Source organism: Leuciscus leuciscus (assembly GCF_965113295.1).
Source record: "Leuciscus leuciscus genome assembly, chromosome: 9".
NCBI classification, from domain to species: domain Eukaryota; kingdom Metazoa; phylum Chordata; class Actinopteri; order Cypriniformes; family Leuciscidae; genus Leuciscus; species Leuciscus leuciscus.
Window position 1 is genome coordinate 10885718 of NC_138733.1, and position 23908 is coordinate 10909625.

Sequence of the window (23908 nt, forward strand, 5' to 3'; positions counted from 1 at the left end):
TGTTTTAAATGTATACAGTTCTGTTGTGCAGCATCTTATTTGACAAATTGTTTTTTAAGTTTATATACATTTGTATTTAATCTAAAAACACAGATTTTATTTTATATTATGGAAAACACAGAAATTAAGGGGAAAATAAAATGGATTTCATGGGCCCTAAATTAAAAGGTAGCTACTCTGTGGAGTGTTATTGTGTACAAACAAGTTCACATGTTTACATTCATCCTCAAGGTCTGAGAAATATGTGGAAAGAATCTCCTTCTCCATTAATGGTAAATGAATATTGTGATAAATATCGATGTCGTATGATATGGAAAAAAATATATCACAAATCACATTCACAATACTATTTTTGTCCATATCGCCCAGCCCTACACTAATGGCCATGTCACACCAAGCCATCATATAAGAACTAGCGGCGACGAAAGCTGTCGCCTCTCGACGGTTGCGTTTCAGCCAAAAAGCTGCGCTTGAACAAACCAACTGCACTAAAGGCGAGTGTCAACTAGCAACTAGCCTGCGCGTGACTGTCTATATCAGCAGATATCTATAGTCTATATTCGTCATTCAAAAAGGGAAAACGAGACTACAGGAAAAGGACTGCAGGACGCATGCTAATATTTTTGAATATCAATCATGCTGATCTTAATTCCAGATGGCTCATTATGAAAATATTCAAGCATTGGAATGCTCAGGTAAGATGACGTAAAAATTTGCTTTGCTGAGCTGAACAGCCAATCAGATTTCTCTCACCGCCCGGCGCCGATGCCGATTCAGCATTCTCAATCAGGGTCCAACTAGTGCCGACGGTGCGAAAACTGAGCCGCCCGACATTGGCTTGTTGTATCAGGGCCTTAAGAATGAGTTTTCACAGCATCAGGTGATTTTAGAGTTTTTAAAATACAAAATATAGTGACCCCAAAAAGTTTTTAGACACTTGCAATAGCTACATATGCAGATGTTATGAATGCATTAAAATGCATGAATGACACAGCATAATAAAGTATCAAGATAATTGGCAGTTATTCTCAGCACAAACATTTACCCTTTTCTGAGTCATTTTTACAATGACATTTAGCCTCACCAATTAGTTTTTCTGAAATGTTTTTCCTGAAAATGGACACTTCAGTCACACTTAATATGAATGCCAGTGCATTATAAACATCAAACAAGTAGCATTTATTTAAAAATATATATGGTACAATTGTTATGACTCATAATGACCCTGAAAAGCTGATTTGCAGAGCAAGGTCATTTAACTCTGTCTCTGTCAAAATCATTCATATATTCAGAGCATGAACAGACTGAACGTGTAATAAATTCATTAAAGATATCCTGCATTAAATTCAACAGTATGTGTATGTGTGTGTGTGTGTGTTTATGTGTATGAGTGCACACTAAAGCTGATTATGGATTCCTTTGCATTCCCCGTCTGCCCTCAATGCAACTTTCTCCTCTTTAATAAAGGCCAGAGAGATGGTGCTATGCAAAGAGGCAGACACATGTCTATGCATGCCAAAAGCAATCTTCTCCAAGCTCCCAGCGAGACCCAGAGCCCCACTGTCTCTGCTGACCCAAAGTGCATCTCTCTGCCTGGGCCTGACATCAACACACGCTTCAGATCCAGAACCAGCTCACTCGGCACATCAGAGACACTCAAAGCCCGGGCTTATAATGTGAGAGATCTAGTTTTATCATGCTGCGCCACTTGCTTGCAGATCAGATGGGGTTTAAAACTTTTGCATTTAATTGGTAGAGCAACCAGATTCATTCCAAAAATGTTTCGCGAGTCATATTTCTGCATGAAAAATCGAGAAGCAAAACATCAGGATATGCAAATACCGCCATCGCTGATTGGTGCAACAGCTTGGAGCATATTCAAATTGTGTGAACTGCACTTAGCGACAGAAAATGTGACACCAGCAGCAAATGTGCAAAGCTTGACAGTGAAAACTGACAAAATGGACAAATTTCTAAACTGCTGCATCCAATTAGTATGAGAAAGAATTGTTAATGATTTTACACATGAATAATAAGTATACAAGATACTTGCATTTGAGAAGCCAACATACTGGAAACATTAATGATTATAATGAATGCAATTGCATGGACTACACCGTTCTGGAAAATTAAAAAGGTCATTTAAAAACTGAATAGCACTTGCTTATTTTGATGAACGGGGTGATATAAATATACGGCCGGTGTAAAGCATATCTGCACATTTTAAAAGCATAAGAAAATCAAGTGGCATTTCAGCTCATTTTCTAAAAGTGGTCCCTGAGTAATTTGAGTATCCCTGCAGTACATTATTCCTCTTACGGAGAGAAACACACATGTTGGACATTTAGGAACTGAGACACAGAAGTGGAGACAATAGATATAAAGACTGGTTCTGAACCATGTAAGGTCTAGAAATTACATTGGGCAAAGGACAAATAAGGACTACTAAGGTCTAAACTCAACAGTGCTTTTCTGAAATGAGATTAATAGGGAATTCAGTAAACAGGTTTCTGAAAATAGTTTCTGTATGTAAATGTGGAAGGTCGTGAGGAATCTGATTGGTTCCATCATCTCAACACATCCATCAACCCGTCCGTCCAATAAAGCAACTGTGACTGTATCCTGCATTGTAAACTGCAGCTTAGAGACGTGGAAGAATAACCAACTACACACACTCTCACGTCTAAATGTGAAACTGTTATGTCGGTCTGACACTCCTCAGATAGAGACCATCTTCTGACACCATCGCTGCCTCCAAGATTATGCCTCATAATAAAGCAATTAGGATGCAAAAGACAATCAAACAACCTCTGTTTTACTGTCACACGTCTCAACACAAACTAATTATCTTCAAACCCCCACCAACACAAGATACACTGCAGACAGTTCATTATCACAGATAGATAGACAGACAGACAGACAGATAGATAGACAGACAGACAGACAGACAGATAGATAGATAGATAGATAGGCAGACAGACAGACAGACAGACAGACAGATAGATAGATAGATAGGCAGACAGACAGACAGACAGACAGACAGATAGATAGATAGATAGACAGACAGACAGACAGACAGACAGATAGATAGGCAGACAGACAGACAGACAGATAGATAGGCAGACAGACAGACAGACAGACAGACAGACAGATAGATAGATAGGCAGACAGACAGACAGATAGATAGACAGATTGATATAGATAGATAGACAGACAGATATATAGATAGACAGACAGAGAGAAAGATAGACAGACAGACAGACAGACAGATAGATAGACAGACAGACAGACAGATAGACAGACAGACAGACAGATAGATAGGCAGACAGACAGATAGATAGACAGACAGATAGACAGATATATAGATAGACAGACAGAGAGAAAGATAGACAGACAGACAGACAGACAGGTAGATATATATATACACAGATAGACAGATATATAGACAGATAGACAGATAGATAGATAGATAGATAGATAGATAGATAGATAGATAGATAGATAGATAGATAGATAGATGGATAGATGTTTTAAACGTCCCTCAGTTTAAAAACAGCACAGATGACAGATGGTGAAGTGTTTCTACAGTGAGATTCTTCTCGCTCAGAGTTCAGAGTTTCGAAGTCCTGCAGTTCTAGATTTGGTGAGTGTGAAGGAAACCCACGCACAGACAGGAGAAGTGTCCCAGAGCTGAGCAGAGCTGCACAAGATCCAGGCTAATGTCTTGGAAAAAAAATCTATGATCAGGTAAGCAGGAATATTTACCTTTCCATATTCGTCAAACTCAGCGAAGAGCTCCGAGTCGTCGTCTAAACCGTCTCCTGAAGAATCCACAATCAGACCCACGCCATCGTCAAGAATCTCCTCTGTGCAAACACATGACTACGATGTCACACACTAGTTTTTTGGATAACTGCATTGAATCTTGTGACATTTCTGGATGATATATAAAAAATAGTTTGGATATTGTTTGTGCATTTCTTTTAATGTTAGGCTAATCTGATAACGCTGTCAGCTAACAATAAGAGTGTAACATTTAAAGGGATACTTCACCGATTAGCATTAAGCTTTGTATCAGTAGAAACCCGGTAGTATTTTCGAATGGCCGTGCTTCCCTCCCTCATGTCCCCCAGAGACGAGAGATTTAGTGTCATTGGAGGCTTTTTTGGCCCGAGGCGAGAGACTACAGCCAGTAGGAGGAGCTCGTTCCACATGTGTTCAACCCGCCCATAGGGGGATCTCACGATAAAACGGCGTCTTCTCAGTTTCGAGTCGACTAGTAGCCTAGTTGTATCATTTCTTCCGATACTGCCCTCTGTAACCGGTAGGCGTGGCTTGGGAGTGGCCTCGTAGGGCAGCGAAGCAAGTGCATTCTGGGAGTTGTTGTCTTTCATCCACATGAGCCAAAAATACATTTTCTGGCTTTTCTCAGTCTAGAAGACACCAACTTCTAAAATAATTTCACATTTCTACAACATAAATGACCCAATTTAAATACATCTTTCCAGCGGTGAAATATCCCTTTAACATTTAACATAGGAGTCAAATTTTTTCAGACCAAGGACTCCTTTAAAAATACTTTTTTTATAGTTTATATTGTATAAAAGTGAGTGTTGAATTGCAACGAATGCAGAGTTATTTTGGAGCGTTCATATCGAAACACAGAAACGCTCAGTGAAATGTGCCAGCCGAGGCCTGAGCTCCCTCACCCTGACTCTGAGAGAAGATGTCCGTGTAGAGGTTGTCCACAGCGTCCGAGCGTCTCGGCGGGAGGAAGCAGAGCTGCCGGCGCTCAACAGGGGGCAGTGTGTTTACGGTGAGAGAGAGAGACACCTGAGCGAACGCCACCTTCATGTCAGCGAAGGTCAGAGTGCGCGAGTCCTTCCCGTTCAGCTGGAGAATCTCGTCTCCTGCGTTCAGACCTGCAATCATTTTAATACGGTCATATTTCAGGAGTAGTTATTGCAATCATAGATGTTTCTTGAGATATGCAAAGTGGATGAAGTGTTTTATGAACTGCTTGTACACAGTAAATAAAATGAAAGCTAAAGAGGAATTAAAGAAGTTTAACCAAGGACAGAGAACTGTGAAGCAAAAACTTAAACAGTTTAAGTCCTAAAGACACAATTACATCAAATCAATGTTATCTTATTGTGCACGATTCATAAATGCATGTTATTCAAAAGAAGAGAAAAAAGGGCATTTTTTTATTGCTTGACGTTTCTCCTTCTGGATCCATTAAAAATACAATATAATTTAATATAATTAAATACAAAAACTGCAAAAATACAATCATCTGACTCAAGTGTTGTTATTGTTAGCTAAAGCCAATTTCATTAATTGAAATAAAATAAAATATAAACATTAGATTAATAAAATAATTAATAAAAAATGTGCCAATACTAAAATTAGAAAAGTTGCATTGGCTGAAACTGAAGTGAAATAAAATAAAATAAGTACTAAAATGACTACAACTCCAGCTTTTTACAATCCAATCAATCGCCAACATATCAAATCAACATTTGTTCTACTTAAATATACTGTTTAACTTTGACATATGTCACACGAGTAATATAACATGTCCTGTCCTCACTGATGTGAAGACCAGCATCAAAATAAATAGATGCAATACAAAAAGAGCTTTCCATTTGCCTCTCCTCTTCCCTTCAGCTTGCGGGTTTGACCCAGTTCTCTGGGGATGTGAAATGTCAGCAATAAGCCAGTCAAACCTGATCCTGCCACACTGATCACCCAGACATCACTCAGAGAGACCAGGCTCTTATTCAGCATGTTGACAGTGTCTGGATGTCCATAAGCCTGCTCTGATGAACATTTAAAGGGGCCATATTCAATATTTTTCCCTGAAGTCAACTTATAACATTAGTGAAGCGAGTACGTAGGTGTTATATACCTATAATTCATGTAATATTGTAAATGTGAAAGGTTTTTCTTTATGTAGAGCACTCAAAACTTTGATTTTAGAATGAAATGGACCATTGTTGCTACTGTAGCTTTAAAGTTTCTCTTTGCAAAGCTCCTGTTGTAAATGCTCTATAAAATCTGCAATTTCAAACTGAGCATGGAAAAGCCAGTTTTGCATGATATGTTTCCTTTTAATGCATTGAATTCTTCATGCAGGTGAGCTACAAGTCTGGCACATCAGTGAATCCGGCTTTAATCGTCTCTCTGATTGCTTCTATCTTCTGTCATTATTCAGAGTTTAGAAGGGCTGAGGATGAATCTGCAGTCTTTGGCTCTCAGAAACCCCATAGAGCTGACAACATGTTACATAACACCAGGAGCACAGCACAGATATCACAGTAATTACGTACAGCTTGATTCCTAAGAAGTAGCTGAACAGACAGAGAGAGGTGGTGTGTGCGTGTGTGTGTGTGTGTGAAAGAAAAAGAAAAGAACAAACCAAGAGACAGGGGTGAAAAGAGAAAGAGAACGTAATTAGGAGGTGAAAGAAGCTAATGAACCTTTGGCGAACGCTAATCCTCCAGCTCTCACGTCAGTAATGTAGAGCTGCTGCACGCTGTCCTCCTCCACCACAGAGATAGAAAAACCTGCGTGAGATGGAGTGATAGATCGTCATAATCAAGGACAATCACGAATCAGCCTTTCGAAGCATTTGAACCTGCGACCTTTCAGTTACAAGGTCAAATTTAAAAGGTCTGTTTACCCATTCACATCATTCACTCTTCATCATGTCATTTCAAAGCTATCTGAATTCTCGGTTCTACCATGGAACATAAAATAAGTTATTGCACTAAACTAAAACTACTAAAATCGCTTTTTGAAATTGATAAAAAATTATAAAAAAAATTTAACAAATAAAATAAAATAAAATAATTAAAATAAAATAAAATAAAATAAAATAAAATAAAATAAAATAAATAAATAAAATAAATAAAATAAATAAAATAAATAAAATAAATAAAATAAATAAAATAAATAAAATAAAATAAATAAAATAAAATAAAATAAAATAAAATAAAATAAATAAATAAATAAATAAATAAATAAATAAATAAATAAATAAATAAATAATTAAATAATAAAATAAAATAAAATAAAATAAAATAAAATAAAATAAAATAAATCAGCTTAAAAAAAAGTAAAAATTTGCCCTGGTAACTAAATGAGTTGAAGTTGAAGTACTAATATTACTAAAACTAAATCGAATAAATTAAAACTAAATAGAAATATCAAAAACTAGTAAAAATGACAAAAGCACATAAAAAAAAAATTACTAAAACTTTAAAGGGGCTATGTGTAGTTTTTCTACTAAAATGAATCCTTTTTTTATTGCCTGTGTGTGAAGGGGTTGTAATCTCACATTAAAATGATCCACTTGGCGGGTTTTGCTATTAACTCTGAAAGCAAGTATTCCTATTTCTATGTAAAGGCTCCGGGTCGGATTTACCGCGAAATCCAGTGACGTGACTGAGACCTGCATGCGCGCTCCCGAGCCTCTCGCCTCGTCTACTGACTTTGCACTCAACAGCGACGACACTGCAACTTATGACATGGAGTCTGCTAACACTAAGAAACGACCTGCTCCCAGCACAACACAGACTCCAACACAAACTCCACATAATGATAAAAAACTAAAAAAAGTTTTATCTGCTTAAGCTCGTCAGGCCAAACGTGAATCGGATCAACTTCGGACGAAAACACGGAACAACATCGGCAGGGCTTTTGAATCATGGAGAAACTATTGGTTGCAATCTCAAACATCACCGCTAGAGGCCGCTGAAAACTACATATAGCCCCTTTAAACTAAAATGAAAATTGAAAATAGAAAAAATAAAAGCTAATTCAAAATATTAATGAACACTATAATAGTATAAAAAATAATACTAAAATAACACTGCTACGTGGTGTGGATGTAAAATCACGTAAAAGTTTTGTGTATTCTGTGAACAAAACTGCCTAAAAACATGTAGGTTACTGAGATTAAACTAATAGGATTTGGATGATCATGTGATCTCATTAGTCGTCCAGCATGAGGCGACTATAAGCAAGATAAAACAGAGTTTATTAAGCTGATTTTTCAAAACTACTGTTCATTTCATAACATGTAAACATTTTAATAAACATAAAAGGTCTGAGAACATCCGTCATTTCCAGTTACCATTTTAAAATCCCCAGTATAAATAGGCAGGTTGTATAACAAGACATGATTTCATGAAAATAATAACACATCTCTCACCGTAGCCGATCATGCAGGATTCATCCCGATCAAACTGGATCACCTTCCGGATCTTACAGCACAGCTCGATTTCCTTATACAGCTGTAAAGAAGAGCACATTAATATCCCGCCGAACAGAACTTTGATATTCCACATTCGAAGAGCATAAACATCACACAAGGGAGGGTCTGAAAGGCCGAGAGTGACAGAATACAGATCACATTTCACAGGCAAAGAACTCTCTGTTCCTGTTTGATCGATTGCATCTGACCTGGACACTCAAAACATAATAAATGAAGACGCTGAACAGAAGCTAACGGATGACGAATGCAGGGCAGAATGATGAAGCTTTAAAAGCATAAAGTAATTCCATAGCAGACATAGTCTTTTTTTTTTTAGGTCAAAAGGAGAGGTGATGATGGGAAATGGGATCAAGCAAAACATCTCCTTTTGTGTTCCACAGATAAAAAAGACAGGTTTTGCTATTAGACCGAGAAGGAGAGTGGAAGGAAAAAGCGTGTTTGGATGAAGTGTGATGTCCCAGCAGGATGAAAGTAATGAAAGCAGTGGGTAAGAGAGCGAGTTTAACTCCAAACCTACCAGATCATAAATATCCTCCTCCGGTTTGGGGATGTAGAACTGCACTTGGTTCTCAATGAGGAACTTAAGCCGCACGTAGTGTTTAGTGGCGTCCAGTTGGTGAGCCTGGAGAGAGACGAAGAGAGATGAAAGGAGACGCACATTTAATGGACTGTATCTTCTTCTTAGTGGGCCAGATGGACAGGAATCACATGCTAAAAATGTCCAAATGCTCATATCAGACAGGATACAGCATGTTTTCACGCAGCTTAATAGCAAGAGGAGGGCGAATAAAATGCTTTTAACGTCGTGCACACACGTCTTTAAAAACCCTCTGAGGGACGCTTTGAGGAATATCTGAGTTTCCTACGCCAGTGACCTTCAGAGTGCTATTCAATTCCCTGAAGACTGAAGCAACTCTCTGAATGTAAAAATCTGGCATGAAAAGAGAAGGAAGAATGTTTCCTGGCGGCACCTTGCAGATAGTGTCCAGCATGTCGAGGGCCGACTCTCCGGGCTGGATGATGGCTAACACAGGCTGGTCGTTTGGCAGCAACACCCATGATGGAGTGAGGTGGTCTCTGGACCAGATGTCATGATCCGTGCTGGGTCTTGGCAGACCTTTCACTGGGGTCTTGGGGTCTTTCTGTAGTGTGATAAATGAAAGCCACAGCTGTGAACGAGATGCTATTCATCATGTGAAATTATGATCTTCCTCATCTCATTATTTCTAATAACTCATCGTGTATCTTAGGTGCAATGTGTGCAAATAGTTTCGAGCTACCACTATATTATTTCTGCAGTCTTTATCTTGTGCATAGTATCCACATGTTTTCTATGCATGAAATACATTTACACACATGTATACACTTGCCAAAATATACAGAGCATTTTGCAAATTTCCACAATGCAATGCACTTAACTTGATATTCAAATTCCAGTGTGATCATTGAACTGGAAGCAATATCAAACATGATTTTTAACATATTTTTCAAGGATGCATTAAATTTATCAAAAGTGACAGTAAAGAAATGTATGATTATGCTATAAAAGATTCAAAAAAATGCTTGACCTTTTTATTCATCAAATAATCCTGAGGAAAAAAAAATGTATCAAGGTTTCCAAAAATATTAAGCTGTTTTCAACTTTGATAATCAGAAATATTTCTTGAGCACCAAATCAGCATATTAGAATGATTTCTAAAGGATCATGTGACACTGGAAGACTGGAGTAATGATGCTGAAAATTCAGCTTTACCATCACAGGAATACAGAAAACAGTAATCATATTTCACAATATTAGGGCCCTTTCTTACACCCGGCGCAATGCAGCGCCAAGTGTTTTTTGCTAGTTTCAGTCCGACGCAGTTATCATTTTCATGTCCTGCGCCACGTTGTTTAAATAGCAAATGCATTTGCGTCCATTTGTGCGCCCCTGGGACGTGCTGGTCTGAAAACGAGGTGTGTTCTGGCGCATTGTTGGAGCATTGCTATTTTGAGGCAACAGAAATAGACTGTGCCATTGACCGTTTGAAACCTGCTCTAAAGTCAATGGCGCAAATTTTTTTGTTGTTATTTAATGAGCACGTTAGTAATGTGCGCCTATAGGCGGGTCCACAACGCGCGTACACTCTGCTTATTAAACACACAGGGACAAACAGCAGCACACAAACATGCCAAATATTTTAAATAAAAGGATTACAATGTAAAAGATTATTATTGTGTACATTAAGATATGGTGGAATACGGCTTGTCCTGCTTTAACCTCGTGCACGAGCAGATCCGTTTGCGCTCTGGAGACGCGTCTTTCCACTATCAAATTCCGTCATGTAAATAGCGAATCTGCCATAACGAGCGAATCTGCCATAACGAGCGCAACTGGCATTTAAAGGAAATGGGAGATGAGACTCTGATTGGTTTAACGCAGGTAAATCCCAAAACACACCCATTACTCATTAAGAGAATAGGGACAACCCTTTTAGACCATGCGCCTGGCGCGCCGACCATTTTTCCCGTCGTTAAACTAGCAAAAGTGGATTCGGACACGCCCTAAGTGAACTTTCGCCGTGTGCTTTAAGTTTAGACCATGCGCTTAGATCGTTAAAATAGGGCCATTAATGTTTTTACAGTATTTTTTATCAAATAAATGCAGCCTTGGTGAGCAGAAGATACTTTTAAAAAAAACATAAAATCTCACCAACCCAAAACTTTTGAACGCTTGTGTATATATTCCGAAAACAGCCGTTAGACATATGCATGTCTAACGCATTGCATGCTGAGATGCATTTTCATCTCAACTACCAGTTCACCATTTCTCTTTCTCTGCATATGTTTGAGCAAGTGAATCAGAACATCAGCACTTTAATCTGCAGCCCAGGTCAGTGGATTATAGCACATCTATCTACCATTCCTCCCTGCCAGGCTGAGCGAAAGCCTACATCTCCACCAACGCCTGGGATGAATATACGCCCACACTCCAGAGATCCGTCCCAGAGCGCATCTCTCTAAACAGGGCACTTCTGATTTGGTGTAGTGGGCTTATGCAGTATTGTGTGTTTTTGCCACTTTTATAGATAGTGTAGTATAGAGAGGGAGGATGCATGTTTCTTACCGTTGTCACACTAGCAGAACCCTCAAACATGCCTTCTAGAGGACTTTTAACTGGATCATCTCCTTCTGCAAAAACCTGTTTAAAAACAAAATGTAACATTCAGCACAGATATCCACCAAACTAAAAACAGCCACTAATATATCAACAAGGAGGAACATGTAACCTGATAAAATGTGGCATGCATTTGATCTCCTTGTTAAAAAGAGTGGCGTAGCTGCTGACCATCATATGTTGTGTTAATGGGCCTGTTTACACCTGATCACTTCATGCATTTTCTCTGATCGGACCGCTATCAAATCGTGAAAAGACCAGGTGTAAATGCTTTCGAGGCGGATTTAAATCTGGTCGCTCAAACCACTTCAGGATGTAGTTTGAGACGCATTCCAGACGAAACTGGACAAGTGTAAATGCATCTGGTCGTTGAAACCACATATGTACATTTTACTCACAAAATGGTAAAAAATAAACGTGTGAGAATGTGTTATAGGCAGATATGACAGGGCTACTGCAACACGCATCGCCGCAGATGAGCTGAAAATCTCATCAGGAAGCAGACTTTGCAAACTGCCTCAAATGAAACTGACAAATTTAGACCAGCATTAGATGGTCTAAATGGGCCTTTAGCTGGTCTAAATTGGTCTAAATAGGTCATGAGCTGGCAATGAGCTGGTCTAATCTGGTCATGAGCTGATATAAACCAGTCACTAGCTGGTCTAAACTGGTCATGAGCTCAGTGGTCATGAGCTGGTCTAAATGGGTCATGAGCTGTTCTAAACTGGTATAAATGGGTCATGAGTTGGTCTAATCTGATCATGAGCTGGTCTAAACTAGTCACTAGCTGGTCTAAATGGGTCATGAGCTGATCTTAACTGGTCTAAATAGATCATGAGTTGGTCTAATTCGTTCATGAGCTCGTTTAAACCAGTCACTAGCTGGTCTAAACTGGTCATGAGCTGGTCTAAACTGGTCTTGAGCTGGTCTAAACTGGTCATGAGCTGGTCTAAATGGGTCTTGAGCTGTTTTAAACTGGTATAAATGGGTCTTGAGCCGGTCTAAATAGGTCAGTAGCTGTTCTAAAATGGTCGATAACTAGTCTAAAGTGATCATTAGCTAGTCTAAAATTGGTCATTAGCTGGTCTAAATAAGTCATTAGCTGTTCTATTTGTGAGACTAAATTATCTTACCAGTGCTGATGCCACTCTCTTGAAATTAGCTGATGATATAATGCAGTTCATATCTGTTGCTTTTATTGACATGAACTGAATTTTGTGGAGACACACATTCATGTGGCCAAGTGTAGAGTTTTAACAAGTAAGATAAGCTATCCGTAAAAACGCATGAAGTGACCAGATGTAAACAGGCTCTTTGATGCATGTTCTGTGCATGGGATGCTGGTTTGTCTTAACGTGCAAGATTCGTTGGTTAACCAGCCCAACCTGCATGTAGAATGTCTGGACCAGCATGTAAATGAATGTGCATTTGAGTTTTTAAGCAGGGCCGGTTAATCTGTGCACATGCATGTTCATGCATTCAGGAAGAAAGCGCTAAGTATGTGTGTGTGTGTAGTTTACCTGGTTAATGCTGGGATGACCTTTACTCTTTCTCTTGGAGTGGGTGTCCAGACCCCACAGTGAGGAGAAGCGACTCTTGCGTTTGCTGGTTGAGCGTGACATGGCCTGTGTCCTTCGTCTCACGCCGCTCTCAGTGCGAGCCGCCACCTACAGACACAAAACAGCTGCATGAGGTACAGGAAAAACATTCATACTGTGTCCCAGCGATCAAACTGACTAGACTGCTCCTAGCAGGAGTCTGAGATATGAACACAACCGCTGAAAAACTCTCGTTCTCAATGATTCGGTCACACTGATGTTCATAAGCTTCATTCAAAAAGTGGTTCAGGAATAAGTTGACTAAACTTTTCATTAGCTGTTCTAAACGGGTCATTAGCTGGTCTAAACTGGTCATTAGCTGGTCTAAATCAGTCATTAACTGGTCTAAATAATACATTTGCTAGTTTAAACTGGTCATTAGCTGGTCTAAACCGTTCATTATCTGATCTAAACTAGCCTTTAGCAGTCAAACTGGTGATTAGCCAATCTAAACTGGTCATTAGCTGGCCTAAACTAGTTATCAGCAGAGCAAGAGGGTTGCTAGCTAGACTAAACTGGTCAGTGGTCTAAAGGGATCATGACATGTTCTATACTGGTCATTAGCTGGTCTAAACCAGTCATTAGTGAAGCAAGTTAGTCATCAGCCAGACTAAACAGGCCATTAGCTGGTCTAAACTGGTTATGAGTTGGTTTAAACTGGTCATTTGCTGGTGCAAGCTGGTCTCAATGTTCCAAAATTCAGTTTGACCACCTAAAGCTGCTATGACCAGCTGGTAGCTGGTTTGTTGTGGGTTTAAGATGGTTTACAAGCTTGCACCAGCTAATGACTAGCTACCACCTTCCAAAATACAGCTGCTTTTCCTGATTATTAGCAGGAAAACTGTCCTGGGCAGCATTTCTCAAAAGCAGCATGAGCTTAAATTGATCTACTTAGGCTTTCGATGCTTTTGGGAAACAACCCTGCTGGAATCTGTTTGAGACTTTTCCCTCAGCAAACACAAAGCTCACAGAAGTTGATCGTTATTAATGTTGACTGCGTCAATGCGTTTTCTGGAGCTCTGAAGAAATAGCACAACAGTGTCCATTTAATGAATGCAAACAGTCTTGAAAAGAAAAATAACCATTACACAATTTTTAGAGTAAGATTTCCCAATAAATTGCATTCAGTCTATTACAATTGTAGTTGCTCTAATTTTCGGTGAGATTTTTCAGCAAAAACAGTTGGCAGATGAGACTTTCCCGACCAAAACCGAGTCTGCTAGTGGGATGTCACATTTAGAAATAAATTAACACAAATATTCATTCAACAATAAGCGACGAACACACAAAAATGCCTCGCTTCCTGTGGTCACTGGGGTCCGGGTGAATTTTAAAGGTTAGTGAAGTGTTAGGCGAGTCCTTTTAAGTGTCATTCAAAAATTATACACGCTCGTTGTGTTGAACGCGCTGTGGCATTTCTGGGTCTCCTGATGGAGAAAAGCACTCCGGCTGCATCAAAAACCCTCTCAACTGCTCTGAACCAAGCCATTATTCCAGAAAAACAGCACAAGGGCCAACAGCACTTCATTTGGACTCAACACTTATCCTCTCTCTCCATCCTCTCAAAATGTGAATACTGAAGAACATCCCCACCCCCTCCACCCAAAAAATTCATCCAAGATGCAAGGACAAAAATAAAATCTCCCTGTATCCCAGCGTCCTCCAGCTCCAACAAAGAACGCCAGAGCTGGAGGCGAATCTGAGGATGGATGGTATTGATTAGCCGGAGCCGTGGCCCACATCCAACTGCAAATACACCGACCAACCTTTCAACTACTGTTTCTTTTTATGCCAAAATCCATTACCCACGTACACCAACACTGACGGGAGGAGAGGGAACCAGGTTAATACATACATTCTGGGTAAAAATAGAGCAATACACATGCTCTTGATGTTGGTTTCTAAGCAATGCAACTTCTTGAAATACGTTAGATACTATGGGCCAGATTTACTAACAGCTTGCATCAGCGCAAACCCTCTTTTGCCGTTAAAAAAACTACGGTCAGGATTTACTAAAGACACGCAGTGAACAATTAGCGCTGAAAAAGCCCGGACAGGGTTATTTTTTGCATTTGTAGGAGTTTCCCTTTCACATTTATGGGAGGAGAGTATTTAAATAAATCATGCTTATTGATTTACTAAGGTTTGCGCTAGTCAATTTACTGGTATTAGCGCCATTATATGGCACCTGAAATAGCATGTCTTAAAGCAGACGCTAATTTGCGCTGCTCCTGGTAGATTGTGTTGGTCATTATGGAAATGATCCGGCTGCGTCTGTGTTGCGTCGTCAGTAGATCACGCGCAGAACTTTCCTCGCATCGGCACTTTTATGAGATTGCGCTCTCACGCTAATTTAGTAAATCTGGCCCCAAACATGTAAAAACATATCAGCCGAAGAAAGTCTCTTTACGCCACCAGGCCTGTTTTTTATGTCAGCTTGAAAGGAGAAAGACTGAAATCTCTAAAACTATTTGTCAATATTATTTTTTACTAAATTCTGACAACAATGGTAGCATAACTTGTTTCTTTTGCTCAACTCACATTAAAATGCACTTTTCACTATATATTAAAAGAATTGTGTTATTATATTTGAATGTACAATATAATATAAAAATTATTTATATATATATATATATGAGTGTTTGTGTGTACATTATGGTATAAATATACAAAAATATATATATACACACTTATTATAAAATGAACATATATATATAGCAACATAACAACTATGCAAAAAATAAAAAACAATTGTGGAATAAATTGAGGGATAATCACCAGCGCATGGAAGGAGGAGACAGAAAAGATGCCCAGTCGGCCCATGGCCAGTTTGGTGGGTCGGGAGGCGAAGGCCAGCAGGCGTTTGGGGTTGGGAAGCTCGCCGCCCTGCAGGCTGGACAGGTAACAGCGAAACCGAAACAGATCCATGTGGAACTGCTCTAAATTCTGCTCCCACAGGAAAATCTGTGAGGAAAAGAGAGAAAAAGTCATTGGTTAGAAATGTAGGCATGTGAGAGGTGTCAAAATGATCATTTCATTCTCTCAAAGATGTCCAAAAAACAAAATCAAAACATTACATTTAGCCTAAAGGAGCATCTCTAGATATCTAGAAGTTTCCGTGCCTTGTGTTCGCTCTGGTTGGATCTAGTCGTCTAATAAAATGGAGTTTCAAGGGCAGTGGAGTGTGTTTATACGCCACGCCGTCTCCTCCCAGCCACTCTGGGATGAATGTTTTTTTGAAGACGGCGGAGAGGGCAGTGGTCCAGGCAACTCACAAAGTAGCAAACAACAGCGCCACACATTCCACTGGCAGCGAGGTCTGGGACTCCGCAGGAACTCAACCCTGCTGCCATTCACAAGGGCACAATGCGTAACCCGACGCTGCTGCCAAAATTTAATACCCACACAAACACAAATGCTCAGGCACCCGCTAACCCTCCTCCTGATGGGCCGTGGGCCATTCTGATCTCCGTTTCTTGAGTAAACATCCAACGAGGAGAACTTGAACTTTTGCAGCAAGTGTGTGCATGGAATTATTATTGTTCTGTCAACATTAGGGGCTTTCGCACCGGATAATTCTAGGAACTAGCCACCAGGGTGGTTCCCCGAGAACTAATGGTTCCCATAGGAACGTTTTCCTGGTTGCATTCGCACCGCCAGTAGCAACTATGAAGTGACGTAAGCTGTGCTTGTTGTTGTGACTTTTATTTTGACGGTGCAGCAAACTTTTATTTTGATGCCTCTGAGAACTCCAGAGCCTGTTCACACAGCGCTCGCAATCTACGTGTTTATTAGTTTACGATCTGTCTAACACGTTATTAGATAGAATTGTAATACATAGAAAGTAGACAGTAATGAAAAGTTATAAGCGTTTGCCGTGTGGTTGATGTCCAGTGTCGCAAGCTGAGCAGAAAAGCATAAGCATGTTTCGCTTGGTCCCCTCAAAGTTGTGTTGGATTTTCTCCTCAGCGTAAAGGTTAAGAGGCCCATATCACTGTTTTTCATGTTCGTAGAGTTTGTTTCTGGAGTAAATATATAGGCTATAATCTGTGTGTTTACACAGCCTTTTTAAAAATGGCGGGTGCTGGTGTTTCGCGTGCGTTCGGCCAATCAGCGAACACTGACATCACTGGTAGTTCCTATATTGCTGGTTTAGACCCTACTCTGAAGTAGGAGCGAAATTAGTTCCTCTAAAATCGTTCCTAGAACTAAAATTGTTCCTAGTTCCTGTGGTACGAACACGCCAAAATTCGGGTACTTCCACCAATTGTTCTAGGGACTATGAAAAGGTTCCTCCGGTGCAAAAGCCCCTATAATGACCTGACAACATCTAAAAAATGATGTGGAAGAGATGATGATGAACATCTGCAGATAATACAGCAGAGTGAGCTGACACCGAGATCTTAGTGTCGTGAAGGGTTTAAGATATTGATACAATAATTACGGGACACAAAACAGAACAGACAGACACTATTTGACAGCTACTGTATGTAAAACTAACACGTTTTGTCTTAACCATATGAAAGCAACAACAATTTTGAACGTCAAGACATTTTGTCTGTCATTTGTTTACATTTTAATCACGATGTGCCCACAAATCCATTTATAAATATATATATTAATGATGTAAAAATGACTGAGTGCACCTCAACATCAAATATGTTCTGATTGTCAGTGTTTTGGCTGCTTGGTGCCGTATTTCACTTTCAGTGGATGATCTGACTCTGAACGTGTTGTTTTGTATGTAATTTGGACCCAAACGTTGTAAATAACCAATCAATAACCTGCTCCAGAATGGTCTTCCTCTTCTTGGAGTCGGTGACAGCAGAGAGCTGCATATCTCCCATCTTCTTCATCTTCTCATCCATGTCGATCTTCTGCTCCAGCTTCCGTATCTCCGCGCGCAGCAGACGCACCGTGTCTTCGCGGTGATGCTGGCGGGCGAAGGCCGCGGCACAGGCTGAGTGGATGGCCGTGATCCAGTTTTCAAGCTCTGTCTGACTGCAGGTCTACAGAAAGAGGTGAAGGGTCAAAGGTTAAATAGCATCTTCACATACTACTCTCACTATTTCTTGCGGTATGTAGAATGCATTTGGTGCACGGTAGGCAAATTCTCTGTATGCAAGGAATAGCTGGTATTTCACCTGGTAAACCACGGCATCCCACAATGCAATGCAATCAACTTGACTTTCCATTCTCAGAGTGATAAAGTTATAAGTAGTAAGGGTGTAACGATACCCTCATGTCACGATTCGATACATATCACAATAATGAACTCACGATACGATATTATTGCGATACTCCAAGACATATGATAAAAGGTTAACAAAAAAATTACTGTTGATTAAAATGATAAATTTGGTGTTGCATTGTGGGTGTAAATGAATAATCTTGGACTTGGTGCTGGAAACCCAAAGCACAGGACAATAGCAACACCAGAATACAAATATTCATGATTCTGAAGCTGAAAAAAACTAATTATTTTAGACGAATATGCACTCTGTCACTGACTAGATATATTTATTTTAAATGAAGGCCACTTTTTACAGGTAACATCAGACATTTAGCATTATCAGGACCCACAAATATTCCCCCATCGGATTATTCAACATTATATTCAACATTATATATAGTAGTTTAATGTAGTACTGACACTAAAACTCAGTAAACTTGATTTTTTTCATGCACAGTAATTTTCATTTTGGGTGAACTACTGTATATACAATACATATTGTAACTGTCCATGACACATATTGTTGCATTTTTGCGATATATTGTTACACCCCTAATAAGTAGCTAATAGCTGAGAGTTTTGACTTTGAAATACATTTTTTAGTATTAATATTTAAATGAGCCACATGATTTGTTAGGCCTTGACAACAAAGTAGCACACTACTGTTTATTTTGACATAATGCACACTGTAAAAAATGACATTTAGATGCACTTATCAGACGCTTGTATCCAAATCGACTTCGAAAGAGGAACAAATTTGTAAAGAGTCAACAATAAACATATGGTTTATTAGGCAACTAGATTAGGTAAAAAGTAGTATATGGTGTAGTATGCAGTAAGTATGTTACTATTCCATTCTGAACATAGCCTATATATTGAGTCAAATATTTAAATATGAATCTCTCAGTTCAGTATTAGCATCTGAAAAGGGGCTTTTCCACAGTTACCTGAAAAAGGAAGGAGTCTCCGAGCGAGTTACTCAGGCAGAAGACGAAATCTTTTTTGGGGTGTTCCGGGACGGCCTGGACGATGCTGTTCTCGGCCCACACGGCGTGTTTAGGGATGCTGTTGTGATCGATGCCCGATCGCCCGTCTGTCTCGTAGAAAAACAGAGTGCATCCTGGGAGGACAAATTAAAACAATCACTCAAGCATCATACAAGAGTTAATGTGAGTTCAATTAACACTACACACTCAGTCACTGTTTCCAGGGGAACGGCAGCAGGATATCCAATAGATTGGAGTTTTACGGCTTTATTGATTGAACTCTGCTCTCCAGTGGCCAAAATAAGAAATGCAGCGTTGCTTTTTTAAATAAAATCTGATATAATGTACACACACTTATTGGATTGTTTTAGCTTTGAGTTTGTTCTGTTTTCAGACTGCTGGCAAAGCTACAGAGCTTTCTAACATGTCAATACTTTGTGTGTACCAATTACATCATTCAGGATCCAGTCAGTAAGATTTTTTATTTATTTTTTTGGGAAGGAAATTAACTTAAGACCAAGTAAAGTTACCATGAAATCAAAATAATTGACAATTCTTGTTATTTTATGCAATATTGCAGTATTTATTATTATAAAATGTTTTATCCCTGCACATCATTATTTTTGTAATTCATATGCCCTCCTTGTAATCTTTAATACAAATTCTCTTCTCTTCTCTGATGATGTGTTTACTGACGTGAGGGCGGGACAACCTGACACTCACATAAGATTGACCAACAGCAAACCACAACCATCCAATCAAGCCAATCAATTCCCCATGGACAAAATCAAGTCCCGCCCTACATTTATTCTTGTTCAAGAAGCTGTTTATAGGTTTATACCTCAGATATACATCACAATAGGGAACAAAAGGACTACTGCAACTTCAATTCAATTCACAACGGCCTTTAAAAAATTATAATATGCAGCAAATCAGCATATTAGAATCATTTCTGAAGGATCATGAGACACTAAAGGCTGGAGTAATGATGCTGAAAACTCTGATATATATTAAATTTTTCATTTTAAATTGTAAATATATATCACATTTTATATGTTTTTATTCCTATTAGTAGCTGAAGACATCAAATTAGCCAGAATATGTACTAAACGTGTGTCAGCGGTGACTGGTGAATGATAGGCGTTTTAATTCTGCAGATCTTTTTCTGGACCTTCTCATATAACACAACAAAACACAACAAACATAATCGTCCCCTTCTCTTTCAAACGCTTTCATGGGAAGTTGTAAAACCTGTTTGTGGTGTCAGGTAACCGCTCACATCTTTCAGAAACACACACACACACACACACACACACACCTTTGAGGGACACCCAGTAGCTCTTCCACTTGCGGCGAGGGGCGAGCTCCACCTTCTTGTTCTTTTTATGCACCAGGAAGTTTTTGACGGCGAGGCGTCCGGCTTTGCGCACCGTCCCCTGTACGGCGGCCACGTTCAGCAGCGGGTCGGTGTGGTAGGCGGAGCTCAGAGTCACACTGCTCTGCTCATCACTGAACGCTGAGCTTCTCTCCTCGGGAAGCTCGGCCGGGCTCACGTTCTGCTCCAGCTCCTGACGGAAGTTCTCATAGACTCCCTGATCACACACACACACACACACACACACACACAGGTCCAGCACGACTGTTAGCAACGTACAGATGCTGAACTGCATCACAAATAACATACCATTCACTTGTCTACCTCTGGTCTCATGGAAATAAAGTGCTTTTGGTCATAAAAATGTGCCCTATTTACATTCTTAACTAAAGTCTCTGATTTCTTACTGTACATAATGTACCATTTATCATTTAAAAACTGTTTTCCTAATATTTCATTAAAATGTAAAAGCGTTTGGCGCCTCTCTGAAACATCATGGTGTATTATTCATATTTATTTACCCTTTTTTTATTTTCATTATATATACATGAATACATGGCAAGATGTTTCAGAGGCACCAAACACCAAAAACAATTTTTATTTTCATTTTCTGCACTGTTTTTTTATGGAATGTACATAGAAAATGTATTTACAAATTATTATTTATTTATATATAAATAAATAATACAGTCATTTAAAGTTTTTTCGCTTGATTTATTTTATTTTAATGAGCATTAATTATTTGCCTACTGCAGTTGTGGTGAATATCACATCACAACTCTTCATTATATTGCAATAAAATATAATAGCGTTAGACACCTCTGAAACGTTATAAATAAATACATATTAATTTAAAGGTGAAATATGTAGTTTCTGCAACACTAGTGGCACCCAGTGGAATTAACAAAAAATACAGCATATTTTGCAAACGCCCCTTTCACGCGTTTTTATTAATATATATTTTATTTTAATTGACAATACTATGTTGCCGGGATGTTTGTTCATGGCCATCTACAGCACTGATGTTGCAACTCTCTGATGTTAATGTGTTTTTACTAGGGGTGTAACGATACCGTCATGTCACGATTCGATACATATCACGATACTGAACTCCCGATACGATATTATTGCGATACTCCAAGACATATGATAAAAGGTTAACAAAAAATGTACTGTTGATTAAAATTATAAATTTGGTGTTGCATTGTGGGTGTAAATGATTAGGCTTGGACTTGGTGCTGGAAACCCAAAGCACAGGATAATAGAGACACCAGAATAAAAATATTCATGATTCTGAAGCTGAAAATACTGAATTATTTTAGACGAATATGAACTCTGTCACTGACTACAGGTAACATCAGACATTTAGCATTATCAGGACCCACAAATATTCCCCCATTGCATTATTATACATTATATTCAACATTATATAGTAGTTTAATGTAGTACTGACACTAAAACTCAGTAAACTTGATTTTTTTCTCACACCTTAATTTTTATTTTGGGTGAACTACTGTATATTGTCACCATCCATGATACATATTGATGCAATTTTGTATTGCGATATATTGTGACACCCCTAGTTTTTACTGATGGTTGGATGGAACATTAGTATAAAAGAAGAGCTGAAGAAACAACTGTAATATCTCATATTGTCCACCTGTGTGCCATCTGAGGGTCCGGCTCCGGCCCCGCTGCTGCTCCCGCTGTCGCTCCCGGCGAAGGCGCCCCCTGCTGACGTGGAGTACACGGAGAACGACGCGGACATGGTCTTATAGCGGCGAGCCTGATGCTGAGACGCCTCGCTGTCCCCCGTCAGCCCGTCGATACCACTGTCCTCATAATCACTGCCGTCTCCCGCCGTGACATCCTGAATACACACGGGAAAAGAAGACGGTCACGGTGAGATACATGTGTTTAAACGTGGCTCTTCTCCAACACATCTTCACTCCTCCTACCTGTTGGCCATCAGAAGCGCTGGACATGCTGAAGTGAACATGTTAGAGATGGTGAAGAGAGACCACAGCAATGTCTGAACCATGCTTGGCAACTTATAGTGCTGTACAGTTGACTGTACAATACCACTCTGTACTAATGCAGGGGAATGATGGGATATTAGCCACCAAACCCGGCATCTAGCGGGAGTCACATGACTGGACTGTGCGGCCTGGCATGCCATTCATCTTCACCGATGGTGCCTCACAGGGAGGGAGAGTCACAGGGATTTCCTGGTTTTATCTTTTTTCTTTGTTGCTGTAGCAAATGCCTACATGTAACTGAAACGCTCGAGTATATATGTATGCACACGGCACACGCATACTGTATATGTGCAAGAAATATAGTCCAAAATAAATTCTCTCTACCTTTCCTTCTCATTCTCTTTCTCTCAATCACGTTCCTTTGTCAATTACAGCTCATTAGCATGACAAACGAAGCGAGCTGTTCTCACAGAAGTCTGACTCCAGGATCTGGATCATCAGGAAAAAACAACCAGCACCATATGGACACTGTGACAGTCCACTACCCACAATGCACTACGACTGTCAACACACGTCACAGCGATTGACAGTTAGAGCGTCTAAAGGAACGTACTGTGGTGGTACTATGGTAAAGTGATGTTAATACCATGGTACTTTAAGATATATCATGGTATTTACAAGGTACTGCAAAAAACAAAACAAATAAAATGTCCTTTAAAATGATGTCCAAATAACCATGGTAGCATAATGGCATTTTTTTTTTTATATATATACATTTATAAAATATGAATACAATAAAATGTGTAACATTTTATGGATTTTTTATGTTTAAAAAAATATAGAAAATAAACACATTAATAAATGTTTAAATTATTAGTTTAAAAAAAATATTTTATCGATAAATATTCAAAATATTATCATCTTTATAGTATTTTTTTTTATCTATACAAAAAATAAATATAAATACTGCATTATTTTTATTTTTTTACATCTATAAAATTTTTAAATATAAATCACATTATATTTGTATACGTTTTTATATATATATATATATATATATATATATATATATATATATATATTTCTTTTAATAAAAATATAAAACATCTCTTTTTTTTATAATTGTTTGTTTTTTATAAACATACTTTATCTATGAGCTTCAAGTGAAATCATAACACTGTGTGATGCGAAACAATAGTGGGGTTTGTGTGAACTCACACACAAATGAGTCATTCATAAGTACAATCTCTCTACATGAGGAGATTCTGATGGATTCTGGGGGATTAACCGCAGCGAACA

At 38.9% G+C, this 23908-nt stretch overlaps 1 protein-coding gene across 5 annotated transcripts in view; it reads right to left on the reverse strand.

Annotated features, from left to right (window-relative positions):
- The window catches only part of tiam1b (TIAM Rac1 associated GEF 1b), an 86085-nt gene that overhangs the window by 21926 nt on the left and 40251 nt on the right, over positions 1-23908 (reverse strand). For 4 of the 5 annotated variants that reach the window (XM_082179855.1, XM_082179854.1, XM_082179853.1 and 1 more), the window contains 13 exons: positions 22291-22500; positions 20574-20847; positions 19217-19389; positions 17821-18045; positions 15815-16000; positions 12959-13105; positions 11388-11462; positions 9253-9423; positions 8799-8903; positions 8219-8300; positions 6483-6569; positions 4710-4922; positions 3766-3866 (listed from right to left, as the gene is read on the reverse strand). In XM_082179855.1, coding sequence (XP_082035981.1) covers positions 3766-3866; positions 4710-4922; positions 6483-6569; positions 8219-8300; positions 8799-8903; positions 9253-9423; positions 11388-11462; positions 12959-13105; positions 15815-16000; positions 17821-18045; positions 19217-19389; positions 20574-20847; positions 22291-22500 — 2049 coding nt within the window. Of the gene's footprint in view, positions 1-3765; positions 3867-4709; positions 4923-6482; positions 6570-8218; positions 8301-8798; positions 8904-9252; positions 9424-11387; positions 11463-12958; positions 13106-15814; positions 16001-16113; positions 16210-17820; positions 18046-19216; positions 19390-20573; positions 20848-22290; positions 22501-23908 lie in introns of those variants that run through there. The other variant, XM_082179857.1, reaches the window with a different exon arrangement.